Source organism: Panulirus ornatus, chromosome 11 (genome assembly GCF_036320965.1).
Source record: "Panulirus ornatus isolate Po-2019 chromosome 11, ASM3632096v1, whole genome shotgun sequence".
Classification (NCBI taxonomy): Eukaryota; Metazoa; Arthropoda; class Malacostraca; order Decapoda; family Palinuridae; genus Panulirus; species Panulirus ornatus.
In genome coordinates this window covers 51,095,470-51,118,331 of record NC_092234.1, presented here as the reverse complement: position 1 = coordinate 51,118,331, position 22,862 = coordinate 51,095,470, and the positions used below count along the sequence as shown (strand labels likewise).

Here is a 22,862-nt window from a genome sequence, read left to right as displayed (position 1 = left end):
GCCTCGCAACCATACATCATTGTTGGAACCACTATTCCTTCAAACATACCCATTTTTGCTTTCCGAGCTAACGTTCTCGACTTCCAAACATTCTTCAAGGCTCCCAGGACTTTTAGGATATACATATGCTTTGTATATGAAGAGAAACTTCACTAATTCAGTGTTCAGATTTAAGCAATTAGTTGTGTCTAGATGTTATGGAATTTATAGTTGAGTCAAACAGTGATTATGTTGTATGGTAGCTGTTCTGATGTATAAGAGAATGCACGGTGTACTTTGTGTAACGTCTCATCTCGCCATTCAGAGCTGTTGTCAGTTTTGTATCTTGTTTTTAAAGCCATATGCATACTGATCACTTAATTTTTCATCCCCTTTTTGACTTCTGGAGTGTTTTCCTTTTCATGCTTGATTTATGTCTTCACGTTTCTTAGGATGAATATATTGTGCATTGTATTGATGTGAACAGGTGATGATCATTGTTGGAGCCACATCTTATCAAGCCCTTGAGGAAGGATCAGTTAAGGAAGTCAACAGCACAGCATACATCATTATACTATGTCTGGGAGTATTGCTGGAACTTGCTGCCATCTTAGCCATTATCTTTTACATGAGGTAAGATTCCTTGAAATTTAATATTTCTTTTTACAGTATTAACATCTAAACATATACTAGAATGCAATAGTTTGCGCTCCTTTTTATTGTATTGGTTAATGATTGTTAAGATAAAGTTAGATGGATAATACTATGTTGTAATGGTTGAACCAAACCTCATAGACTTTATTTGAGCATTTGACAGTTTAAGATGAATGTAATGCATCTGATACCTTAAGCAGGAAACTAGAAATTGAAATTTAAGAAAATATAGAAATGTAAATAGTAATGAAATATTGAAGGGTATTTGAAAGTACAGTGTGATATACAGTATTTTATTGCATCTTTTGTGTGCATTAGGGTTGAAGGGTAGTGACTTATGAATGTGAAGTGTACATCTAAATTTATTTTCAGGGTAATTGCTTATATTTTGATCCTAACAGTGCAGTTTATTTTTCATTTTTAATGTTTTTTGGAAATGAGATTACAAGAGGGAAGGGTTTCCAGTTTCCTGATGCCAACCCTCTTAATTGCCTCATATGGCATACAGGACATTACGTAGTTAGATGTTGTTGGATGTTGTTTTCGGTACATTATACAGGACAGCTAGAGCTGGATGCCATCATTTATCTGTTCCTAATTGTGATTTCATTAAAGTGGGAGAGGCAGTTAAGTATAGAAAAAATATACTTGTTTGTTGATGAAATTCCTGAGAGTGAATTTTACATATTAGAGGAAGGAAGTATTTCAGGAGGAATTTACATTTGATTCAGTCCATTTTCTGAATTATGGAATCATCTTACAGACATATATTAACACATATATTTTTGCAGGGAAAAAATGCAGTTGAGTGGGAGACGTATAAAAGAAAGAGACAGGAGGTCAAGAGAAAGGTGCAAGAGGTGAAAAAAAGGGCAAATGAGAGTTGGGGTGAGAGAGTATCATTAAATTTTAGGGAGAATAAAAAGATGTTCTGGAAGGAGGTAAATAAAGTGCGTAAGACAAGGGAGCAAATGGGAACTTCAGTGAAGGGCGCAAATGGGGAGGTGATAACAAGTAGTGGTGATGTGAGAAGGAGATGGAGTGAGTATTTTGAAGGTTTGTTGAATGTGTTTGATGATAGAGTGGCAGATATAGGGTGTTTTGGTCGAGGTGGTGTGCAAGGTGAGAGGGTTAGGGAAAATGATTTGGTAAACAGAGAAGAGGTAGTAAAAGCTTTGCGGAAAATGAAAGCCGGCAAGGCAGCGGGTTTGGATGGTATTGCAGTGGAATTTATTAAAAAAGGGGGTGACTGTATTGTTGACTGGTTGGTAAGGTTATTTAATGTATGTATGACTCACGGTGAGGTGCCTGAGGATTGGCGGAATGCGTGCATAGTTCCATTGTACAAAGGCAAAGGGGATAAGAGTGAGTGCTCAAATTACAGAGGTATAAGTTTGTTGAGTATTCCTGGTAAATTATATGGGAGGGTATTGATTGAGAGGGTGAAGGCATGTACAGAGCATCAGATTGGGGAAGAGCAGTGTGGTTTCAGAAGTGGTAGAGGATGTGTGGATCAGGTGTTTGCTTTGAAGAATGTATGTGAGAAATACTTAGAAAAGCGAATGGATTTGTATGTAGCATTTATGGATCTGGAGAAGGCATATGATAGAGTTGATAGAGATGCTCTGTGGAAGGTATTAAGAATATATGGTGTGGGAGGCAAGTTGTTAGAAGCAGTGAAAAGTTGTTATCGAGGATGTAAGGCATGTGTACGTGTAGGAAGAGAGGAAAGTGATTGGTTCTCAGTGAATGTAGGTTTGCGGCAGGGGTGTGTGATGTCTCCATGGTTGTTTAACTTGTTTATGGATGGGTTGTTAGGGAGGTGAATGCAAGAGTTTTGGAAAGAGGGGCAAGTATGAAGTCTGTTGGGGATGAGAGAGCTTGGGAAATGAGTCAGTTGTTGTTCGCTGATGATACAGCGCTGGTGGCTGATTCATGTGAGAAACTGCAGAAGCTGGTGACTGAGTTTGGTAAAGTGTGTGAAAGAAGAAAGTTAAGAGTAAATGTGAATAAGAGCAAGGTTATTAGGTACAGTAGGGTTGAGGGTCAAGTCAATTGGGAGGTGAGTTTGAATGGAGAAAAACTGGAGGAAGTGAAGTGTTTTAGATATCTGGGAGTGGATCTGGCAGCGGATGGAACCATGGAAGCGGAAGTGGATCATAGGGTGGGGTAGGGGGCAAAAATTCTGGGAGCCTTGAAGAATGTGTGGAAGTCGAGAACATTATCTCGGAAAGCAAAAATGGGTATGTTTGAAGGAATAGTGGTTCCAACAATGTTGTATGGTTGCGAGGTGTGGGCTATGGATAGAGTTGTGCCCAGGAGGATGGATGTGCTGGAAATGAGATGTTTGAGGACAATGTGTGGTGTGAGGTGGTTTGATCGAGTAAGTAACGTAAGGGTAAGAGAGATGTGTGGAAATAAAAAGAGCGTGGTTGAGAGAGCAGAAGAGGGTGTTTTGAAATGGTTTGGGCACATGGAGAGAATTAGTGAGGAAAGATTGACCAAGAGGATATATGTGTTGGAGGTGGAGGGAACGAGGAGAAGAGGGAGACCAAATTGGAGGTGGAAAGATGGAGTGAAAAAGATTTTGTGTGATTGGGGCCTGAACATGCAGGAGGGTGAAAGGAGGGCAAGGAATAGAGTGAATTGGAGCGATGTGGTATACCAGGGTTGACGTGCTGTCAGTGGATTGAATCGGGGCATGTGAAGCGTCTGGGGTAAACCATGGAAAGCTGTGTAGGTATGTATATTTGCGTGTGTGGACGTATGTATATACATGTGTATGGGGGGTGGGTTGGGCCATTTCTTTCGTCTGTTTCCTTGCGCTACCTCGCAAACGCGGGAGACAGCGGCAAAAAAAAAAAAAAAAAAAAACTTTTGTTTTGTTATACATATTTTTACTTGATGGTGAATCAGTTGTAGTAGCAGATTCAGGCCCTATGGTTCCTTGTCTACTCATTCTTGCAAAGGGCTACCACACCTTCCTTTGTCTCCACCATGCCTTCCCATACTGGCCATCACACCCTGTCTTGCCATCACCACTTCCCCCCTGACTACCACACCCTACCTCACCATTACCATACCCACCCTCACCACCACCACCATCTTATATACATATATGAGTAGATCATGGTGAATGAATTTGAATATATGAAAGATTCAGTATCCAAGCAGAGAGAGATAAGTTAGAGGGAGGATTACATCTTATGAAGATTCTCTGCTGTCATATAACTACTTGAATTTATTTAAGCTTTTTGCAGTAAGCATGTCTTCAGTCATTAAATTCCATTCATCCACCACTCTCATGCTGTAAAAGGACTTTTTTTACATCTCCTTTAAGAAGTTTCTCACAATTTCATACTATTTCCTTCAGTAATTCCATTAGCAAACTGTTCACTTTCTATATCACTGATCTGTTTTGAAAACTTGAAGGCTGTGATGAGGCTTAAATGTGTTGTTTAGCTATGTTTAAATGGTTGGAGTTGTTTGAATAGTTTATGATACTTGTTTTTTAGTATTTTATACATAGCTAAAATAATTTGGGAGATGACTTTCTAGAAATGTCATGTCCTAAGGTTAAGATACAATGACGTATGCCATCTGGAGTTGCTGGGTACACACTTGGATTAAATGGCAGTGGTATGCAAAGATTTAAAGGTCTAGCATAGTGCCAAGCTTACATGTGCACTTGGTTTTGTTTTTAAATGGCTGGAATTTTTTGAATAGCTTATAGTACTTTTTTTTTAGTATTTCAAATATTGCAGAAATAATCTGCCATCTGAAGGAGATGATTAAGACACAAGGAGGTATGCCATCTGACCCTTACACTTTGTCAACTAGTATATTTGAGAGTACTCAGAAAAACATATGTGTGGAGAATTTGGGAGAGGGCATAGGTATAGTGGGGGGGGGACTAATATGTAGAATCATTCAAAATTTATTTTTTTGTTTCATACCTGATTGCTGCTATTCCTTGTACTTGTGAGATAGCGAGAGGAACAAACGAAGATAGGCCACATTTGAGCACATTCATTCTCTAGCTGTCCCTATCCACAACCAGGCCCCACAGACCTTCCAATGGTTTACCCTGATTACTTCAAGTGCCCTTGTTTAGTCAATTGACGGCACGTCATTCCAATTTACTGAATCCCTTGCACACCCTTCACCCTCCTGTGTGTTCAGGCCTCAATCACTAAAATTATTTTTCACTCCATACTTCCATCTCCAATTTAGTCTCCTCTTTTTATTCTCTCTACTTCTGACATACATATACTCTATTAACCTTTTGTCATTCTCTACATATCACCAAACCATTTCAGCACACCATCTTCAGCTTTCAATCTCATTCTTTTTATTACCATGCCTCTCTTTTACCTGTGTATTCAGGCCTCAATCACTGAAATTATTTTTCACTCCATACTTCCATCTCCAATTTAGTCTCCTCTTTTTGTTCCCTCTACTTCTGACATATACATCCTCTATTAACCTTTTGTCATTCTCTACATATCACCAAACCATTATAGCACACCATCTTCAGCTTTCAATCTCATTCTTTCTATTACCATGCCTCTCTTTTACCCTTATATTACTTATATGATCAAACCACAGCATATTACATACTGTTCTTAGTCATTTCATTTCCTGCACATCCATCCTCCACAGCACATCCTCATCTGTAGCCCATTTGCTCTCCCAGATATTGATTTTTTTCCTACACATTTTTCAATGCTTTTAGAATCATCATTCCTTTCACTAACCCTTTACTTACTATTGCCTCCTTAGTTCCATTTGCTACCATATCCATTCTTAGGTATCTAAAACACTGCTCTATCTCCAATTTTTCTCTATTCAAATTCACACCACAACTGTCATTTATTTAAAATGACTCTCAACTCTGCTGAACCTAATGAACTTGCTTTTATTCACATTTACTCTCAGCTTCCTCCTTTCACACACTTTTCCAAACTCAGTCACAAACTTTTGAAATTGTTCACTCAATTCTGCCACCAGTGCTGTATTATCAGGAAACAACAACTAACTCACTTTCTAGGCTCTCTCATCCCCTACAGACTGCATACTTGCTCCTCTCCCCAAGACTCTTTTATTTACCTCCTTTGCCATCACATTCTTAAACATATTAGATAGCCATGCTGACATCATACACCCCTGCCATAGACTGACCCTCGCCTGGAAGATGCTCAAAAGAGCAGCTTTGGCAGTAAAATGTTAGCTAAAATTTGATCATGTTGGAAGGGTGTGCTTGACTGTAGACAGTGGCTTTGCTATGATTACAGAAATGAAGGTGAAGTAAGATTCTAGAGGATGTTGATAATGAAGGATATAGTTTATAAGAGATGGGAAGAATATTCTAAAGAACTTGTTGGATATGGTCCTCCTCTTTGTTACCACCACTTCTCTCATCCTAATGCACACCACCTATTTTTGTGTGTTTTTGGTATGATTATTTTTTTCAAATAATGTTTAGTCAACATAGTATGATAACAAAACAGATATGGAAGAATTTTATTAGTTATTTTAGTATAGTGTGGAATTCATCTATATTGGTATAATGGAAGTTTATGGGGATATGTGGTTTGCATAATTTATCACTTTTGCATTGTTTATCCTTTTTTTTCTCTTCATGTTTAAAGGGGGATGTACGTGTTTTTTTGATACCATGGAAGCGGAAGTGAATCATAGGGTGGGGGAGGGGGCGAAAGTTCTGGGAGCATTGGAAAATGTGTGGAAGTCAAGAATGTTATCTTGGAAAACAAAAATGGGTATGTTTGAAGGAATAGTGGTTCCAACAATGTTATATGGTTGTGAGGTGTGGGCTATAGATAGAGTTGTGTGGAGGAGGGTGGATGTGCTGGAAATGAGATGTTTGAGGACAATGTGTGGTGTTAAGTGGTTTGATCGAGTAAGTAATGAAAGGGTAAGAGAGATGTTTGTTAATAAAAAGAGTGTGGTTGAGAGAGCAGAAGAGGGTGTTTTGAAATGGTTTGGTCATGTGGAGAGAATGAGTGAGGAAAGATTGACCAAGAGGATATATGTGTCAGAGGTAGAGGGAACAAGGAGAAGTGGGAGACCAAATTGGAGGTGGAAAGATGGAGTGAAAAAGATTTTGAGTGATCGGGGCCTGAACATGCAGGAGGGTGAAAGGCGTGCAAGGAATAGAGTGAATTGGAACGATGTGGTATACCAGGGTCGACGTGCTGTCAATGGATTGAACTAGGGCATGTGAAGCATCTGGGGTAAACCATGGAAAGTTGTGTGGGGCCTGGATGTGGAAAGGGAACTGTGGTTTCGGTGCCTTATACATGACAACTAGCGACTGAGCGTGAACGAATGTGGCCTTTGTTGTCTTTTCTTAGCGCTACCTCGCGCACATGAGGGGGGAGGGGGCTATCATTTTATGTGTGGCAGGGTGGCGACAGGAATGAATAAGTGCAGACAGTATGAATTATGTACATGTGTATACATGTATAAGTCTGTTTGTGTATATATATGTATACATGTATAAGTCTGTTTGTGTATATATATGTATACATTGAGATTTTCATTTTTATTTATATTTATTTTACTCTGTCACTCTCTACTGCATTAGTGAGGTAGCGCAAGGAAACAGACAAAAGAATGGCCCAACCCACTCACATACACATGTAAATACATACACGTCCACACACGCACATATACATACCTATACATTAAGACGTTGAGATGTATAGGTATGTATATGTGCGTGTGTGGACATGTATGTACATACATGTGTATGTGGGTGGGTTGAGCCATTCTTTCGTCTGTTTCCTTGTGCTACCTCGCTAACTTGGGAGACAGTGACAAAGTATAATAAACATATATATTAGATACTAATATTATAGAGATGATCTTTTCAGAAACATGGGTTACTACATTCCATGCTGTCCAGGCAAGATTGCTCGTATAAGGAAGCGCATTCATGAAAACCAAATGATGGTCAATGGACAGGTAAAGAGGAGTTATTTTGTAAAATGTTTATTTCTTAGTTGGCAAAATACAGTATGAGAAGAATCACAGAGTTAGTCTAGAAGTTGGGAAAGGAAGATATATGAGAACATTAATTGACTCAGAACAGGATTATTGAATGCCAAGCTGGTGAAGACCAAGATAGAATTTTGGTTTTGGTTGACCATATGTTTTCACCTTTTTATGAAGTAGGGAAGGTTTTAGATGTAAGTTAGAAATGGCATTTAGAATTTTGAAATTGCTTGGAGAAAGTAAATTGACTTGTCATAGAAGTAGGAAGTATAGGAACACATCCATACCAAGTGGAGTGATTGACTCTGTGAATGTACTGGAGGTATATGATGTTACTATCATTTTGTCCTTTCTTTCAAGAGAAGGACTACATCAGATAATGAGAATGGGTATGCAAGGGATATGGGTATACTTGTTCACTCAAATTGGAAGTTGATTTTACTGTGAGTTGATGAATGTTTTGTCGAGCCAGAAAATGAGTTCGATATAGTTACAGTAAGCTTTGATAAAGTTAGAATGAATAGCATAAAACTAATGTTCTTGTGTTAGAATAAATGGAATATTGCTCTTATAATGTTAGTTTGGATGGCGTAGAATAAAAATTCATAAAGGCTTGCTGTGGTTAAATATAAGACAGCATAAGAAGAGCAGTTTAACATTTATCTCTGCCCTAGCCATCCACCTTCATATAACCTCACTTAACCACAAGGCACTCCCCACTTTCCTTTTAATGGCCAGGACAGATTCTACTTTGGCATGGAGGTAATAGGGTGTACAAACTTGTGTGCTTGCATTGGGATTTGAAACATTGTGAATGGTTTATTCCTGATGAGGCAGATATCTTCTGTGAAACGTTGTGTATTGTAAAGTTTGAATGAAGAAAATTATCTGAATGAATGAAGTGTGGTTACCCCATTCTATAGTTCTTTATTATAATGCTTAATCGCTGTTTCTCATATCATTGAGGTAGCACCAGGAAGATGAAGAATGGCCTATCCACTCGTACACAAATATATATACATAACCGCCCATGCATGCATATATATATACATATCAACATATACACATACACATACTTATATACACATGTACATATTCATACTTGCTTGCCTTCATCCATTCCTGGTGCTACCCAGCCCCACAGGAAACAGCATCACAACCCCCAGCTTCAGAGAGGTAGCACCAGGAGAACAGACAAAAAATGCCACATTCATTCACACTGTCTCTAGCCGTCATGTGTAATGCACTGAAACAACAGCTTCCTGTTCACATCCAGGCCTCACAGACCTTTCCATGGTTTACCTCAGATGTTTCACATGCCCTGGTTCATTCCATTGACTGCACATTGACCCCGGTATACCACATTGTTCCAGTTCATTCTATTCCTTGCATGCCTCTCACACTCCTGTATGGTCCAGCCTCGATCGCTCAAAATCTTTTTCACTCAGTTCTTGCACCTCCAATTTGGTCTCCCACTTCTTGTTCCCTCCACCTCTGACACATATATCCTCTTGTTCAATCTTTCCTCTCATTCTCTCCATATGTCCAAACCATTTCAACACACCCTCTTCTGCTCTCTCAACCTTGCTCTTTTTTTTTTTATTTCTGCACATCTCTCTTACCCTTTCATTACTTAATCAAACCACCTCACACCACATAGTGTCCTCAAACATTTCATATCCAAAACATTTCATATCCAACACATCCACCCTCTGTACAACCTTATAGCCTGTGCCTCGCAACCATATAGCATTGTTGTAACTACTATTCCTTTGAATATACACATTTTTGCTCCTGAATCATTAGTTGTAGGAGTGTGTCGTAGAGTGTAAGGAAGTAAGTTCTAGATTTATACGGGGTAAAACTGAAAGTAGAAGGCGAGAGATGGGTGATTATAATTATTGCTTATGCACCTGGCCATGAGAAGAAAGATCATGAGAGGCAAGTGTTTTGTTTGGAGCAGCTGAGTGATTGTGGCAGCAGTTTTGATGCAAGAAACTGGATATTAGTTTAGGTGTGATTTTAATGTGTAGGTAAGTAATGTGGCAGTTGAGGGGCTCATGGGGTATTCGTTGTTAAGAATGGAAATCATGAAGAGATTGTTAGAGTTGTTTGCTGAAAAAAAGACTTGTGATTGGATATATTTGGTTTAAAAAGTGTGATATACGTAAGTATTTGTATGTGAGTTGGAGTGATGGTCAGTGGGCATTATTGAATTACATATTTATTGATAGGTGTGCAAAAGAGAATCTTTTGGATGTAGATGTGTTGAGAGGGGCAGCTGATGGGATGTGTGATCACTATCTCATAGAGGTGAGGGAGAATATTTGTAGAGGTTTTCAAAAAAGAGGAAACAGTGTTGAGGAGAAGAGAGTGGTGAGAGTAAGTGAGCGTGGAAAAGAGACTTGTGTATAGAAATACCTGAAGAGATTGAGTGAAGAATGGCAAAAGGTAAGAGTAAATGAAGCAAAGGGAGTGAATGAGGAATGGTAGGTATTCAGGGAAGCAGTTATGGCATGTGCAGGAGATGCTTGTGACATGCAAAAGGTGGGAGGTGGGCAGGTAAGAAAGGGTAGTGAGTTGTAGAATGAAGAAGTAAAGGTGTTAGTGAAAGAGGAAAAGAGTTATTTGGGCAGTACTTTTAGGGAAGGGGTGCAATGACTGGGTGATGTATAAGAAAGTGACAGGAAGTCAAGAGGGAGGTGCTGGGGTTGAAAAAGGGGGTGAGTGGGAGTTGGGGTGAGTGCATATCTGTAAGCTTTAGAGAGAATGAGATGTTTTGGAAGGAGGTTGATAATGTGTAAAAGACAAGAGAACAAGTGGGAACATTGGTGAAGGGGGTAAAACGGGATGTGATAACAGGCAGAGATGAAGTGAGAAGTATATGGAGTTAGTATTTTGACGGACTTTTCAATTTAGAATGACCATTCTTAGCCTAGGAAAGCATACTATTTACTGGATAGGCCTGTCTTCTATATGCAAAAAGATCCTAAACTTTTTGTTCATGTGATTAGATGCACATGATGTTGTTGAGACCAATAATTTTTGTGTGCATTAGCAATTGAATATCCCTAATTTAGGAAAATACATTATATATTTTGAAGGTTTGTTGAATGTGTTTGATGATAGAGTGGCAGATATATGTGGTTTTTTGGTCGAGGTGGTATACAAAGTGAGAAGGTCAGGGGAAATGGTTTGGTAAACAGAGGTGATGAAAGCTTTGGGAAAGATGAAAGCTGCCTAGGTGGCGGGTTTGGATGGTATTGCAGTGGAATTTATGAAAAAAGGGGTGGCTGTGTTGTTGATTGGTTGTTGAGGATATTCACTGTGTGTATGGTTCATGGTGAAGTGCCTGAAGATTGGCGGAATGCATGCATAGTGCCATTGTACAAAGGCAAAGGGAATAAAGGTGAATGTTCAAATTACAGAGGTATAAGTTTGTTGAGTATTCCTGGGAAATTATATGGGAGGGTATTGATTGAGAGGGTAAAGGCATGTATAGAGCATCAGATTGGGGAAGAGCAGTGTGGTTTCAGAAAAGGAAGAGAATGTGTGGATCAGGTGTTTGCTTTGAAGGATGTATGTGTGAAATAATTAGAAAAACAGATGGATTTGTATGTAGCATTTATGGATTTGGATAAGGCATATGATAGGGTTGATAGAGATGCTTTATGGAAGGTATTAAGAGTACATGGTGTGGAAGGTAAGTTGCTTGAAGCATTGAAAAGTTTTTACCAAGGATGTATGGCATGTGTACGAGTAGGAAGAGAGAAAAGTGATTGGTTCCCAGTGAATGTTGGTTTGCGGCAGGGGTGCGTGATGTCTCCATGGTTGTTTGATTTGTTTATGGATGGTGTGGTTAGGGAGGTAAATGCAAGAGTTTTGGAGAGAGGGGCAAGGATGCAGTCTGTTGTGGATGAGAGGACTTGGGAAGTGAGTCAGTTGTTGTTCGCTGATGGTATAGTGCTGGTGGCTGATTCATGTGAGAAACTGCAGAAGGTGGTGACTGAGTTTGGTAAAGTGTGTGAAAGAAGAAAGCTAAGAGTAAATGAATAAGAGCAAGGTTATCAGGTTCAGTAGGGTTGAGGGACAAGTTAATTGGGAGGCAAGTTTGATTGGAGAAAAATTGGAGGAAGTGAAGTGTTAAATATCTGGGAGTGGATTTGGCAGCGGATGGAACCAAGGAAGCGGAAATGAGTCACAGGGTGGGGGAGGGGGCAAAGGTTTTGGGAGTGTTGAAGAATGTGTGGAGGGCGAGAAAGTTATCTCGTAGAGCAAAAATGGGTATGTTTGAAGGAATGGTGGTTCCAACAGTGTTATATGGTTGTGAGGCATGGGCTATAGATAGGGATGTGCGGAAGAGGGTGGATGTGTTGGAAATGAAATGTTTGAGGACAGTATATGGTGTGAGGTGGTTTGATCGAGTAAGTAATGAAAGGTTAAGAGAGATGTGTGGTAATAAAAAGAGTGTGATTGAGAGAGCAGAAGAGGGTGTGTTGAAATGGTTTGATCACATGAAGAGAATGAGTGAGGAAAGATTGATGAAGAGGATATATGTGTCAGAGGTGGAGGGAATGAGGAAAAGCATGAGGCCAAATTGGAGGTGGAAGGATGGAATGAAAAAGATTTTTTTTTTTGAGCAGTTAGGGCCTGAACATACAGAAGGGTGAAAGGCGTGCAAGGAATAGAGTGAATTGGAACGATGTGGTATACCAGGGTGGACGTGCTGTCAATGGATTGAACCAGGGCATTTTAAGCGTCTGGGGTAAACCATGGAAAGTTTTGTAGGGCCTTGAGTGCGAACGAATATGGCCTTTTTTTTTTAATTTTCCTAGCACTACCTTGCATGCATGCTTGGGGGATGCTATTTCCTTTGTGCCGGAAGTGGCAACAGGAATGGATGAAGGCAAAGTATGAATATGTACATGTGTATATATGTGTATGTCTGTATATGTATATGTATGTATACGTTGAAATGTATAGGTATGAATTTGTGCGTGTGTGGGCGTTTATGTATATGCATTGTATGTGGCTGGGTTGGGCCATTCTTTCATCTGTTTTCTTGTGCTGCCTCGGTAAAATGGGAGACGGCGATTAAGTATAATAAATATGAAATACATTATGTATGATGTAGTTTGAGTGGTCGGGGTATGTTCGTGGGTGCTGTGGTGGCAGGTCTGAAGAGAAAGCATTTGTCCTTTTGGTATCATCACTCGTAGTTACTGAGGCCTTTAAGTAACTGCAGTGATTCAGTTTTAGTTTCAGTTGTCATTATGGTCTAGCTGAGGGCTGGGCTGTGACTCATCTTCATTGATAACCTCGTAAAGAAGCCTAAAGTAACTTTGATGGAGAGATCTTTACCTCTTCCTAATATGTATAAATTGTAATATGTATCCACAAAAGACAAATATTCAGAAAACTTAATTTGTGCCAATGCAAATACTGAAGAACCAAATGTATTAGTGTAATGAAAGTAGGAAAAAACAGAATGTGGAAAGGGAAAAACTCAGAAGAATAATCATGAATCTGGCATGCCATCTAGCATGCTGTTTCCTGTGTGGCGGGGTGGCGATGGGAATTGATGAAGGCAGTAAGCATGAATATGTACATGTCTATATATGTATATGTCTATATGTATACACATGTTGAAATTTATAGGTAAGTGTATGTGCATGTGTGGACGTTTATTTATAGGCACGTGTATGTGCATGGGTTGGGCCATTCTTTTGTCTGTTTCCTTGCGCTACCTCGCTAACGCGGGAGATGGCGATTAAGTATGATAAATGAAAAATGAATACATTATATATGATATGAGTGGTTGGGGCATGTGGTGGCAAGTCTGAAGAGAAAGCATTTGACCATCTAGTATCATCACTTGCAGTTACTGAGGCCTTTAAGTAACTGCAATGATTCAGTTTTTGTCTCAGTTGTCATCTCAGGCTAGCTGAGGGCCAGGCTGTGGCTCATCGTCATTGATAACTTCTTAAAAAAGCCTGAATTAACTTTTCCAGAGATCTCTGCATCTTCCCAATATGTATAAATTGTAATGTGTATTCACAAAAGACAAATATGTAGAAAACTTAATTATTGGGAGTGCAAATACTGAAGAACCAAATGTATTAGTGTAATGAAAATAAGAAAAAACAATGTAGAAATGGAAAACTCAGAAGAATAATCATGCATCAGGCAGTAATGGAAATTTCCTCTCCTACACAAGTTAACTTGACCCATCAGTAAGAAGGTAAAAAAGATCAATAAATAAACAGGATTAGTGGTGTTTCCAACAGTGTTATATGGTTGCGAGGCATGGGCCATAGATAGGGTTGTGCGGAGCAGGGTAGATGTGTTGGAAATGAAATGTTTGAGGACAATATGTGAGGTGGTTTGATCAAGTAAGTAATGAAAGGGTAAGAGAGGTGTGTGGTGATAAAAAGAGTGTGATTGAGAGAGCAGAAGAGGGTGTATTGAAATGGTTTGGTCACATGGAGAGAATGAGTGAGGAAAGATTGACACAGAGGATATATGTGTCAGAAGTGGCACGAACAAAGAGAAGTGGGAGACCAAATTGGAGGTGGAAGGATGGAATTTCATGTGTGGCGGGATGGCGACGGGAATGGATGAAGGCAGCTAGTATGAATATGTATATATGTATATGTCTGTGTATGTATATGTATATGTGGCGGGGTGGCAGTGGAATGGATGAAGGCAGCAAGTATGAATATGTATATATGTATATGTCTGTGTATGTATATGTTTGTATACGTTGAAATTTATTGGTATGTATATTTCATGTGTGGCGGGGTGGCGACGGGAATGGATGAAGGCAGCAAGTATGAATATGTATATGTCTGTGTATGTATATGTATATGTGGCAGAGTGGCGACGGGAATGTATGAAGGCAGCAAGTATGAATATGTACATATGTGTGGCGGCATGGTGACGGGAATGGATGAAGGCAGCATAGTATGAATATGTATATATGTATATGTCTGTGTACGTATATGTATATGTGGCGGAGTGGCGATGGGAGTGTATGAAGGCAGCAAGTATGAATATGTACATATTTATATGTCTGTGTATATGTTTGTATACTTTGAAATGTTAAGGTATGTATATTTCGTGTGGTGGGGTGGCGACAGGAATGGATGAAGGCAGTAAGTATGAATATGTACATATGTATATATGTATATGTCTGTGTATGTATATGTGGTGGGGTGATGATGGGAATGGATGAAGGCAGCAAGTATGAATATGTATATATGTATATGTCTGTGTATGTATATGTTGAAATGTATTGATATGTATATTTCATGTGTGGCAGGGTGGCAATGGGAATGGATGAAGGCAGCAAGTATGAATATGTATATTTTTTTTTTTTTCATACTATTCGCTATTTCCCGCGATAGCGAGGTAGCGTTAAGAACAGAGGACTGGGCCTTTGAGGGAATATCCTCACCTGGACCTCTTCTCTGTTCCTTCTTTTGGAAAAAAAAAAAAAAAAAAAAAAAAAAAAACGAGAGGGGAGGATTTCCAGACCCCCGCTCCCCTCCCTTTTAGTCGCCTTCTACGACACGCAGGGAATACGTGGGAAGTATTCTTTCTCCCCTATCCCCAGGGGATATATGTATATGTATATGTATATGTGGCAGGGTGGCGACAGGAATGGATGAAGGCAGCAAGTATGAATATGTGTATATGTATATGTGTGTGCATGTACATGTTTGTATACGTTGAAATGTATTGGTATGTATATGTGTGTGTGTGGGTGGGTTGGGCCATTCTTTCGTCTGTTTCCTTGCGCTACCTCGCTAATGTGGGAGACAGCGACAAAGTATGATAAAGATAATGAAAAAATAAGTGTTCATACTAATAGCCAAGGTTAAAGTGTGATGTATTTAGCCCTTTGCTTTATTGAAATCCTTCTGCATGCAGGGGCATTTTCATATCCACAGCAGGTTGCAGTGAATGGGTTAAATGCTTGCCCACCCTGCCAACAGAAACACCTTCATGCTATTTTCCAGACATTACAGATATCTTGAACACAGAAATATGAGAAAGTAACCTTTGTGCTCTTGAAAACATGATATTACATGGGAACTATCTTTATCTTGCCCTGTAACCAGAAGTTTCAGAAATTTTTCCTTTCGTAAATGCCTTCCCTCATTATCAAGATTTTCCAGTCATTTTAGGTCTCTTGTGCTCACAGTACTTGGCAAAAATACAAGAACTAAATCCAAAATGGCATAGAATTGAGGCCCAGTTTGCTCATGTGGCTCAGCGCTGTACTGTAGCATATTTGCATTGGCTGAGTGTACAGCAAGGAGGAGAGAAGAGGCTGTTTTGTATAAGGCACTGTCTGTAAGCCTTTGTAACCTGCGCTTTCACTTACAAATTTTCCCTTTCTTAAATGCTTTCTCACATTACTACGCTAACACCTGCATGCCGTTTTCCAGATATTATGGATCTCTTGCATACAGAAAAGTAGGCAGAAATACAAGAAATAAACTCACCATGCTGCTGAAAATACAGTTACATGTGAGTACTAGTTTCCTCTCGCCTTATCAACTGAATTTTCTCATCAAAACTGTTGCCTTTCCTCAGTGCTTTCCCACATTACCAATGCTAACACCTGCATGCCATTATGACTTTATGGGTCTCTTGTGTACACAGAAGTGGGCAAAAATACGAGAACCAGATCCACCATATTGGGTAAATATGGCAGACATGAAAGTACGCTAAGCTGGCAGCCTAAGGCCCTGATTAGCTTTATGTTGATCTCTGTACTCTCTTCCCATTGGTTGAGCTCACAGCTTGTTTTTAGTTGGGAATTTTGAATCACTTAACTTTTTCTTTTATCTTTAAGCAAGAGAGAGAGACTTAGGTTTCATTGTTTTAACAAAACTGTAGTAATTGTACCTACATAGTGTGATATCAGTCCTGTGGTTTTGTGGATTCCTTCTGTAGGAGAGGGCAGCTGGTTTTCAGTTTCCCTCTGATCTTCTGTTAAAATAAGTTTTTTGTCTTGTTGTTAGGTGTATTTGAAGGCTTTTCCTCAAATCCTCCTCCTTTATGTGTAACAGACCACAAAGAAGATTGTAGGTTTTTACAGTTGAAAAATTTTTTCTCTCCAAATTTGTCCCACAAAAAGTTTCACCTGATTTCTTCACCCTTCCTAGCCTTCCACTCCATTTTTAGAAAACCATTTCTCTTACCCTCTGTCGCTTCACTAGTATGACATTAGAAATTTGCAAAACATTTGAACTGTGTGTTTTGTAAGAGTTGGTCAGTAGTATTATCCTCTTGGTGGTTGCTGATTGGCTGAGAGTGAACATGTTGAACATGCTGTAGCAATGAATGCAACTGAGTTGTTCACAAAGGATGAGTCAGCCAGTATATTCCCAAGGAATGTATCTGAAGACTGCTTCAGAGAATTTTTTTTTCAGCTCTCAAAACTTTCGTTTTGTACCTAGTGGGGGGGGGATGTTTTGAGGGGAAAAAAATGCACTGGAAGGGTTAAGAGATGTTTGAGTGGAAACAGATTTAAGAAAAGATTATAGATTAGGTGTTAGGAAAGGTTGAGAAAGTAGGTGTGTATTATGGATGTTATTAAGGAATGTGCTGACATTTGCAAATATTTAGATATTTTGTACTTAATTTTTCGTGATTCTAAATTGTTAACAAGACATTTTTTACATGTATATCATTGTCATTTTAAGTTTAAACATAAGATGTGCAAGCTCTTAACATTCCTGATGCATAAATTTGCAGATGGTGAGCACAGGGGAACCTGTCTCAGCCCAGTACTGCCCCCCAGCACAGCCTACGGTTGGCAATACTCCTCCACCACCATACACTGATGTATCAGAGGAACAGCGGCTCATGGAAGAAAAAGCAGATATTGGGTAAGTTTGTATTGTTTTATTATGTTATCTTTATTGCAATCATGATATTATATTATCATTGTGGAGATCATCATTTCAAACTTGAGCTTTTTCTGCATATTCCGGGAAATTCCATCTGATTTTATTATTTATATTTGTTAATGGTATGTGAGACAGCATGGGCAACAAGATGCCCAAATCTGGGGTATCTTATTAATGACACCGTCATAGACCAAAGTCCACATCAAATCCAGGCCTTAATCGAAATACAAAGTTGGTTTGTGACAGAAGAAAGAAAAGAAGAGGAAAAGTAGTTAAGAATTTCAGAGGAAATGAAAAAACACATCCTAAGAAAGACCCAGATTATAGTAATTACAAAAGACATAAGGGGATAGACAGTTCCAGAACTTTGAGGTGCAGTGAAAGAGAAAATTATCACAGTGGCTCATCCTTGTGTTGGTAATGGCCATACAATAATTATATAACATAGTAGCAATCTGAGTATTACTTGGTCTAGCTAATATTGGGGGTACATGAGCAGCCAGCCCTTTGGGACAAAAATCAAAGTAATAACTATCTAAAGCATATGCCTCGCAACCATATAATATTGCTGAAACTACTATTCCTTCAAACATACCTATTTTTGCTTTCTGAGATAATGTTCTATCCTTTCACTTATTCTTCATTGCTTCCAAAACCTTTGCCCCTTCCCCCACCCAGTGACTCACTTTCGCTTCCGTGGTTCCATCCGCTGCTAAGTCCACTCCCAGATATCTAAAACACTTCACTTTCTCAAATTTTTCTTCATTCAAACTTACATCCCAATTAATTTGCCCATCAACTGTACTGAACCTAATGACATTGCTCTTATTCACATACACTCTCAACTTTCTCCTTTCATACACTTTTCCAAACTCAGTCACTAACCTCTGCAGTTTCTCACATGAATCAACCACTAGCACTGTATCATCGGTGAACAACAACTTACTTACTTCCCAAGCCCTCTCATCCACAGCAAACTGCATACTTGCTCCTCTCTCCAAGACATCACATACCCCTACCAGAAGCCAACATTCACTGTGAACGAATCACTCTCCTTTCTTCCTACTTGTACACATGCCTTACATCCTTGCTAAAAACTTTTCACTGCTTCTGGCAACTTACCTCCCACATCATATACTCTTAAAACCTTCCACAAAGTATCTCTATCAACCCTGTCATATGCCTTCTCCAGATCCATAAATGCTACATACAAATCTATCTCTTTTCTAAGTATTTCTCACATACATTCTTCAAAGCAGACATTTGGTCCACACATCCTCTACCACCTCTGAAACCACACTGCTCTTCCCCAGTCTGATGCTCTGTACATGCCTTTACCCTCTCAATCAATACCCCCCCATATAATTTCCCAGGAATACTCAACAAACTTATACCTTTGTAATTTGAACACTCACCTCTATCCCCTTTCCCTTTGTGCAATGGCACTATGCATGCATTCTGCCAATCATCAGGCACTTTACCATGATCTATACATATACTGAATATCCTTACCAACCAATCAACATAGTCACCCCCTCTTTTGATACATTCCACTACAATACCATCCAAACCTGCCACCTTGCTGGATTTCATGCCTCTGTAGTTTGAACACTCACCTTTATCCCATTTAGTTTTGTACAATGGCGCTATGCATGCATTCTGCCAATCCTCAGGCACTTCATCATGATCCATACATACATTGAATATCCTTGCCAGCCACTCAACTATGCATTCACTCCCTCTTTTAATAAATTCCACTGCAGTACCATCCCAACCTGCCACCTTTCCGGATTTCATCTTCTGCAAAGCTTTCACTACCTCTTCTCTGTTTACCAAACCATTCCCCTTACCTACTCACTTCACACACCACCCTGACCAAAACACCCTATTTCTGCTACTCTATCATCAAACACATCAACTAGTCTTCAAAAAACTCACTCCATCTCCTTCTCACTTCATCACTACCTGTTGTTACCTCCCCATTTATCGCCTTCACTGATGTTCCTATTTGTTCTCTTGTCTTGCACATGTTACTTACGTCCTTCCAAAACGTCTTTTTTTCTCCCAAAAATTTAATGATACTCTCACCCCATCTCTCATTTGCTCTCTTTTTCAACTCTTGCACCTTTCTCTTGACCTCCTGCCTCTTTCTTTTATGCATCTCCCAGTCATTTGCACGACTTCCCTGCAAAAATCGTCCAAACGCCTCTGTCTTCTCTTTCACTAACAATCTTACTTCTTCATCCCACCATTCGTTGCCATTTCTACTCTGCCTACCTCCCATCTTTCTCATGCATCTTTTGCACAAGCCATCACTGCTTCCCTGAATACATCCCATTCCTCCCTCTCCCCTTACATCATTTGCTCTCACTTTTTGCCATTCTGCTCTCAATCTCTCCTGGTACTTCCTCACACAAGTCTCCTTTCCAAGCTCACTAACTCTCACTGCTGTCTTCACCCTAACATTCTCTTATTTTCTGAAAACCTCTACAAATCTTCACCTTCACATCCAAAACATAGTGATCAGACATCCCTCTGCTGCCTCTCTCAACATATTAACATCCAAAAGTCTCTCTTTTACATGCCTATCAATCAAAACATAATCCAATAACGCCTTCTGACCATCTCTCCTACTCACATACGTATACTTATGTATATCTCTCTCTTTAAACCAGGTATTCCCAGTCATTAGTCCTTTTTTAGCACACAAATCCACAAGCTCTTCACCATTTCCTTTTACAATGCTGAACACCCCATGTACACCAATTATACCCTTAACTGCCTCATTACTCACCTTTGCATTCAAATCACCCATCATTATAACCCGGTCTTGTGCATCAAAGCTGCTAACACACTCACTCAGCTGCTCCCAAAACACTTGCCTCTCATGATCTTTCTTTTCACTACCAGGTGCATAGGCACCAATAATCACCCATCTCTCTCCATCCACTTTCAGTTTTATTTATTTGATATACTTAATCGCCATCTCCCGTGTTAGTGAGATAGCGCAAGAAAACAGACGAGGGATGACCCAACCAACCCACATACACATGTATATACATAAACGCCCACACATGCACATATACATACATATACATATCACTGTATACATACATATACATACACAGACATGTACTTATATAGACATATACATTTTCATACTTGCTGCCTTCCTCCAATCCCTTCACCACCCCGCCACACGTGAAGTAGCATCCCCCCATCCAGCGAGGTATTGCTGGGGAAAGACAAAAAAAGGCCCCCCTCCCCCACCCTGTGACTCACTTCTGCTTCCATGGATCCATCTGCTGTTAAGTCCACTCCCAGATATCTAAAACACTTCACTTCCTTCAGTTTTTCTCCATTGAAACTTACCTCCCATTTAACTTGTCCCTCAACCCTGCTGAACCTAATAACCTTGCTCTTATTCACATTTACTCTCAACTTTCTTCTTTCACACACTTTACTGAACTCAGTCACCAACTTCTGCAGTTTCTCACCTGAATCAGCGACCAGCACTCTATCATCAGCGAACAACAACTGACTCACTTCCCAAGCCCTCTCATCCACAACAGACTGCATACTTGCCTCTCACTCCAAAACTCTTGCATTCACCTCCCTAACCACCCCATCCATAAACAAATTAAACAACCATGGAGACATCATGCACCTGTCACAAACCAACATTCACTGGGAACTACCATGTTCCTCTCTTCCTAATCGTACACATGCCTTACATCGTTGGTAAAAACTTTTCACTGCTTCTAGCAACTTACTTCCCATGCCATAATCTCTTAAAATCTTCCACGAAGCATCTCTATCAACCCTATCATATGCCTTCTCCAAATCCATAAATGCTACATACAAATCCTTCCGTTTTTCCAAGTATTTCTCACATACATTCTTCAAAGCAGACTCCTTGTCCACACATCCTCTACCACTTTTGAAACCACACTGCTCTTCCCCAGTATGATGCTCTATACATACCTTTACACTCTCAATCAATACTTTTCCATATAATTTCCCTGGAATACTCAACAAACTTATGCCTCTCTAGTTTGAACACTCACATGTAATTATCCTCTTTGCCTTTGTACAGTGGCACTATGCATGTATTCCGCCAATCCTCAGGCACTTCACCATGATCCATACACGTTTAGTTTTCCCCATTTCAGTCTAGCTTACTTTCTTACACTCTTATCACTTATTCCCACAATTCTTGCTTCAGGAGGAGTGCTTCTCCTTCCTTTGCTCTTGTCCTCACACTAACCCCTGACTTTACTCCCAAGACATTCCCAAACTACTCTTCCCCTTTACCCTTGAGCTTTGTTTCACTCAGAGCCAAAACATCCATATACCTTTCCTCATACATACTACTTATCTCCTTTCTTCTCATCTTGGTTACATCCACATATGTATTACTGTGAATTAAGAGGTGAAGGCTTTTGTTTTGTTTTTTGTGTGACTGGCTTCAGTTATAGGAATCACTGTTGTATTGACAAATAATGTTTTAAGTGAAATGAGAAAGAGTTTGTGCATAGTGGGTCACGAGAGATGAGTTGGATGGATGTCATGGAAAATATGTGTCAATAGCTGGTATAGAGGAATTACAGATTTGCCAAGATCAAGGCATGTAAAGATTAAGTATTTGTTATTTTATTTTGTGGTAGTCAGCAGTATATCAGTAGTAGTCAGTAGTTTCACCTTCATTTTGTAATTTTCCCTTTGATACTTGAGGGATAAGTAGAGACCCTTTTAATGAAAATTCTTGTTATGAAGGGATAATATTTAGCAGTGATATGAAAGCAAATAATACAATGCACCTACAGTGAATTATATATATTGTAATGAATAGATCACAACAGGTTTATAATCCATCCATCTTTTCCTGTATGACCAACTCTCCTACAGTGACGACACAGAGCGCATCTTAGAAGAAGACCCACGAATTGTCCTGACTCCCCTCAAGCCCCATGAGGAATGTTAGAACTTTACCCAAGTACCTTGTCAGTAAACCCACCCTTATCACAGGTAATGTAGTTTGTAGTGCCATTAGTATTGATTTACAGCATAACATCATTGTTTTAGCTTCACAGAATGAACTTTCAGATGTTACTTTGTTTTCTCTGTTTTCATAAAGCAGAGATGATATTACTGAAGCTTCCTAGAAAATCTACTTGTGTTTACTTTTTTATATAGTTATGCACCCAGACTTGTGTCTCTGCTTTTCTATTCTTTTCTCCTATATTAGTGTATTAGTAAGAAATTTCAGATTGTATGGTAGTGAAAGTT

General features: G+C 39.4%; 1 protein-coding gene across 3 annotated transcripts in view; it reads left to right on the top strand.

Moving 5' to 3' along the window:
- The window catches only part of LOC139751518 (uncharacterized), a 38,302-nt gene that overhangs the window by 13,591 nt on the left and 1,849 nt on the right, over nt 1-22,862 (top strand). For all 3 annotated transcript variants that reach the window (XM_071667017.1, XM_071667016.1, XM_071667015.1), the window contains exons 3-6: nt 467-612; nt 7,530-7,620; nt 17,419-17,552; nt 22,482-22,601. In XM_071667017.1, the coding sequence (XP_071523118.1) occupies nt 467-612; nt 7,530-7,620; nt 17,419-17,552; nt 22,482-22,557 (447 nt within the window). In that variant the 3' untranslated portion in view covers nt 22,558-22,601. The remainder of the gene's footprint in view (nt 1-466; nt 613-7,529; nt 7,621-17,418; nt 17,553-22,481; nt 22,602-22,862) is intronic.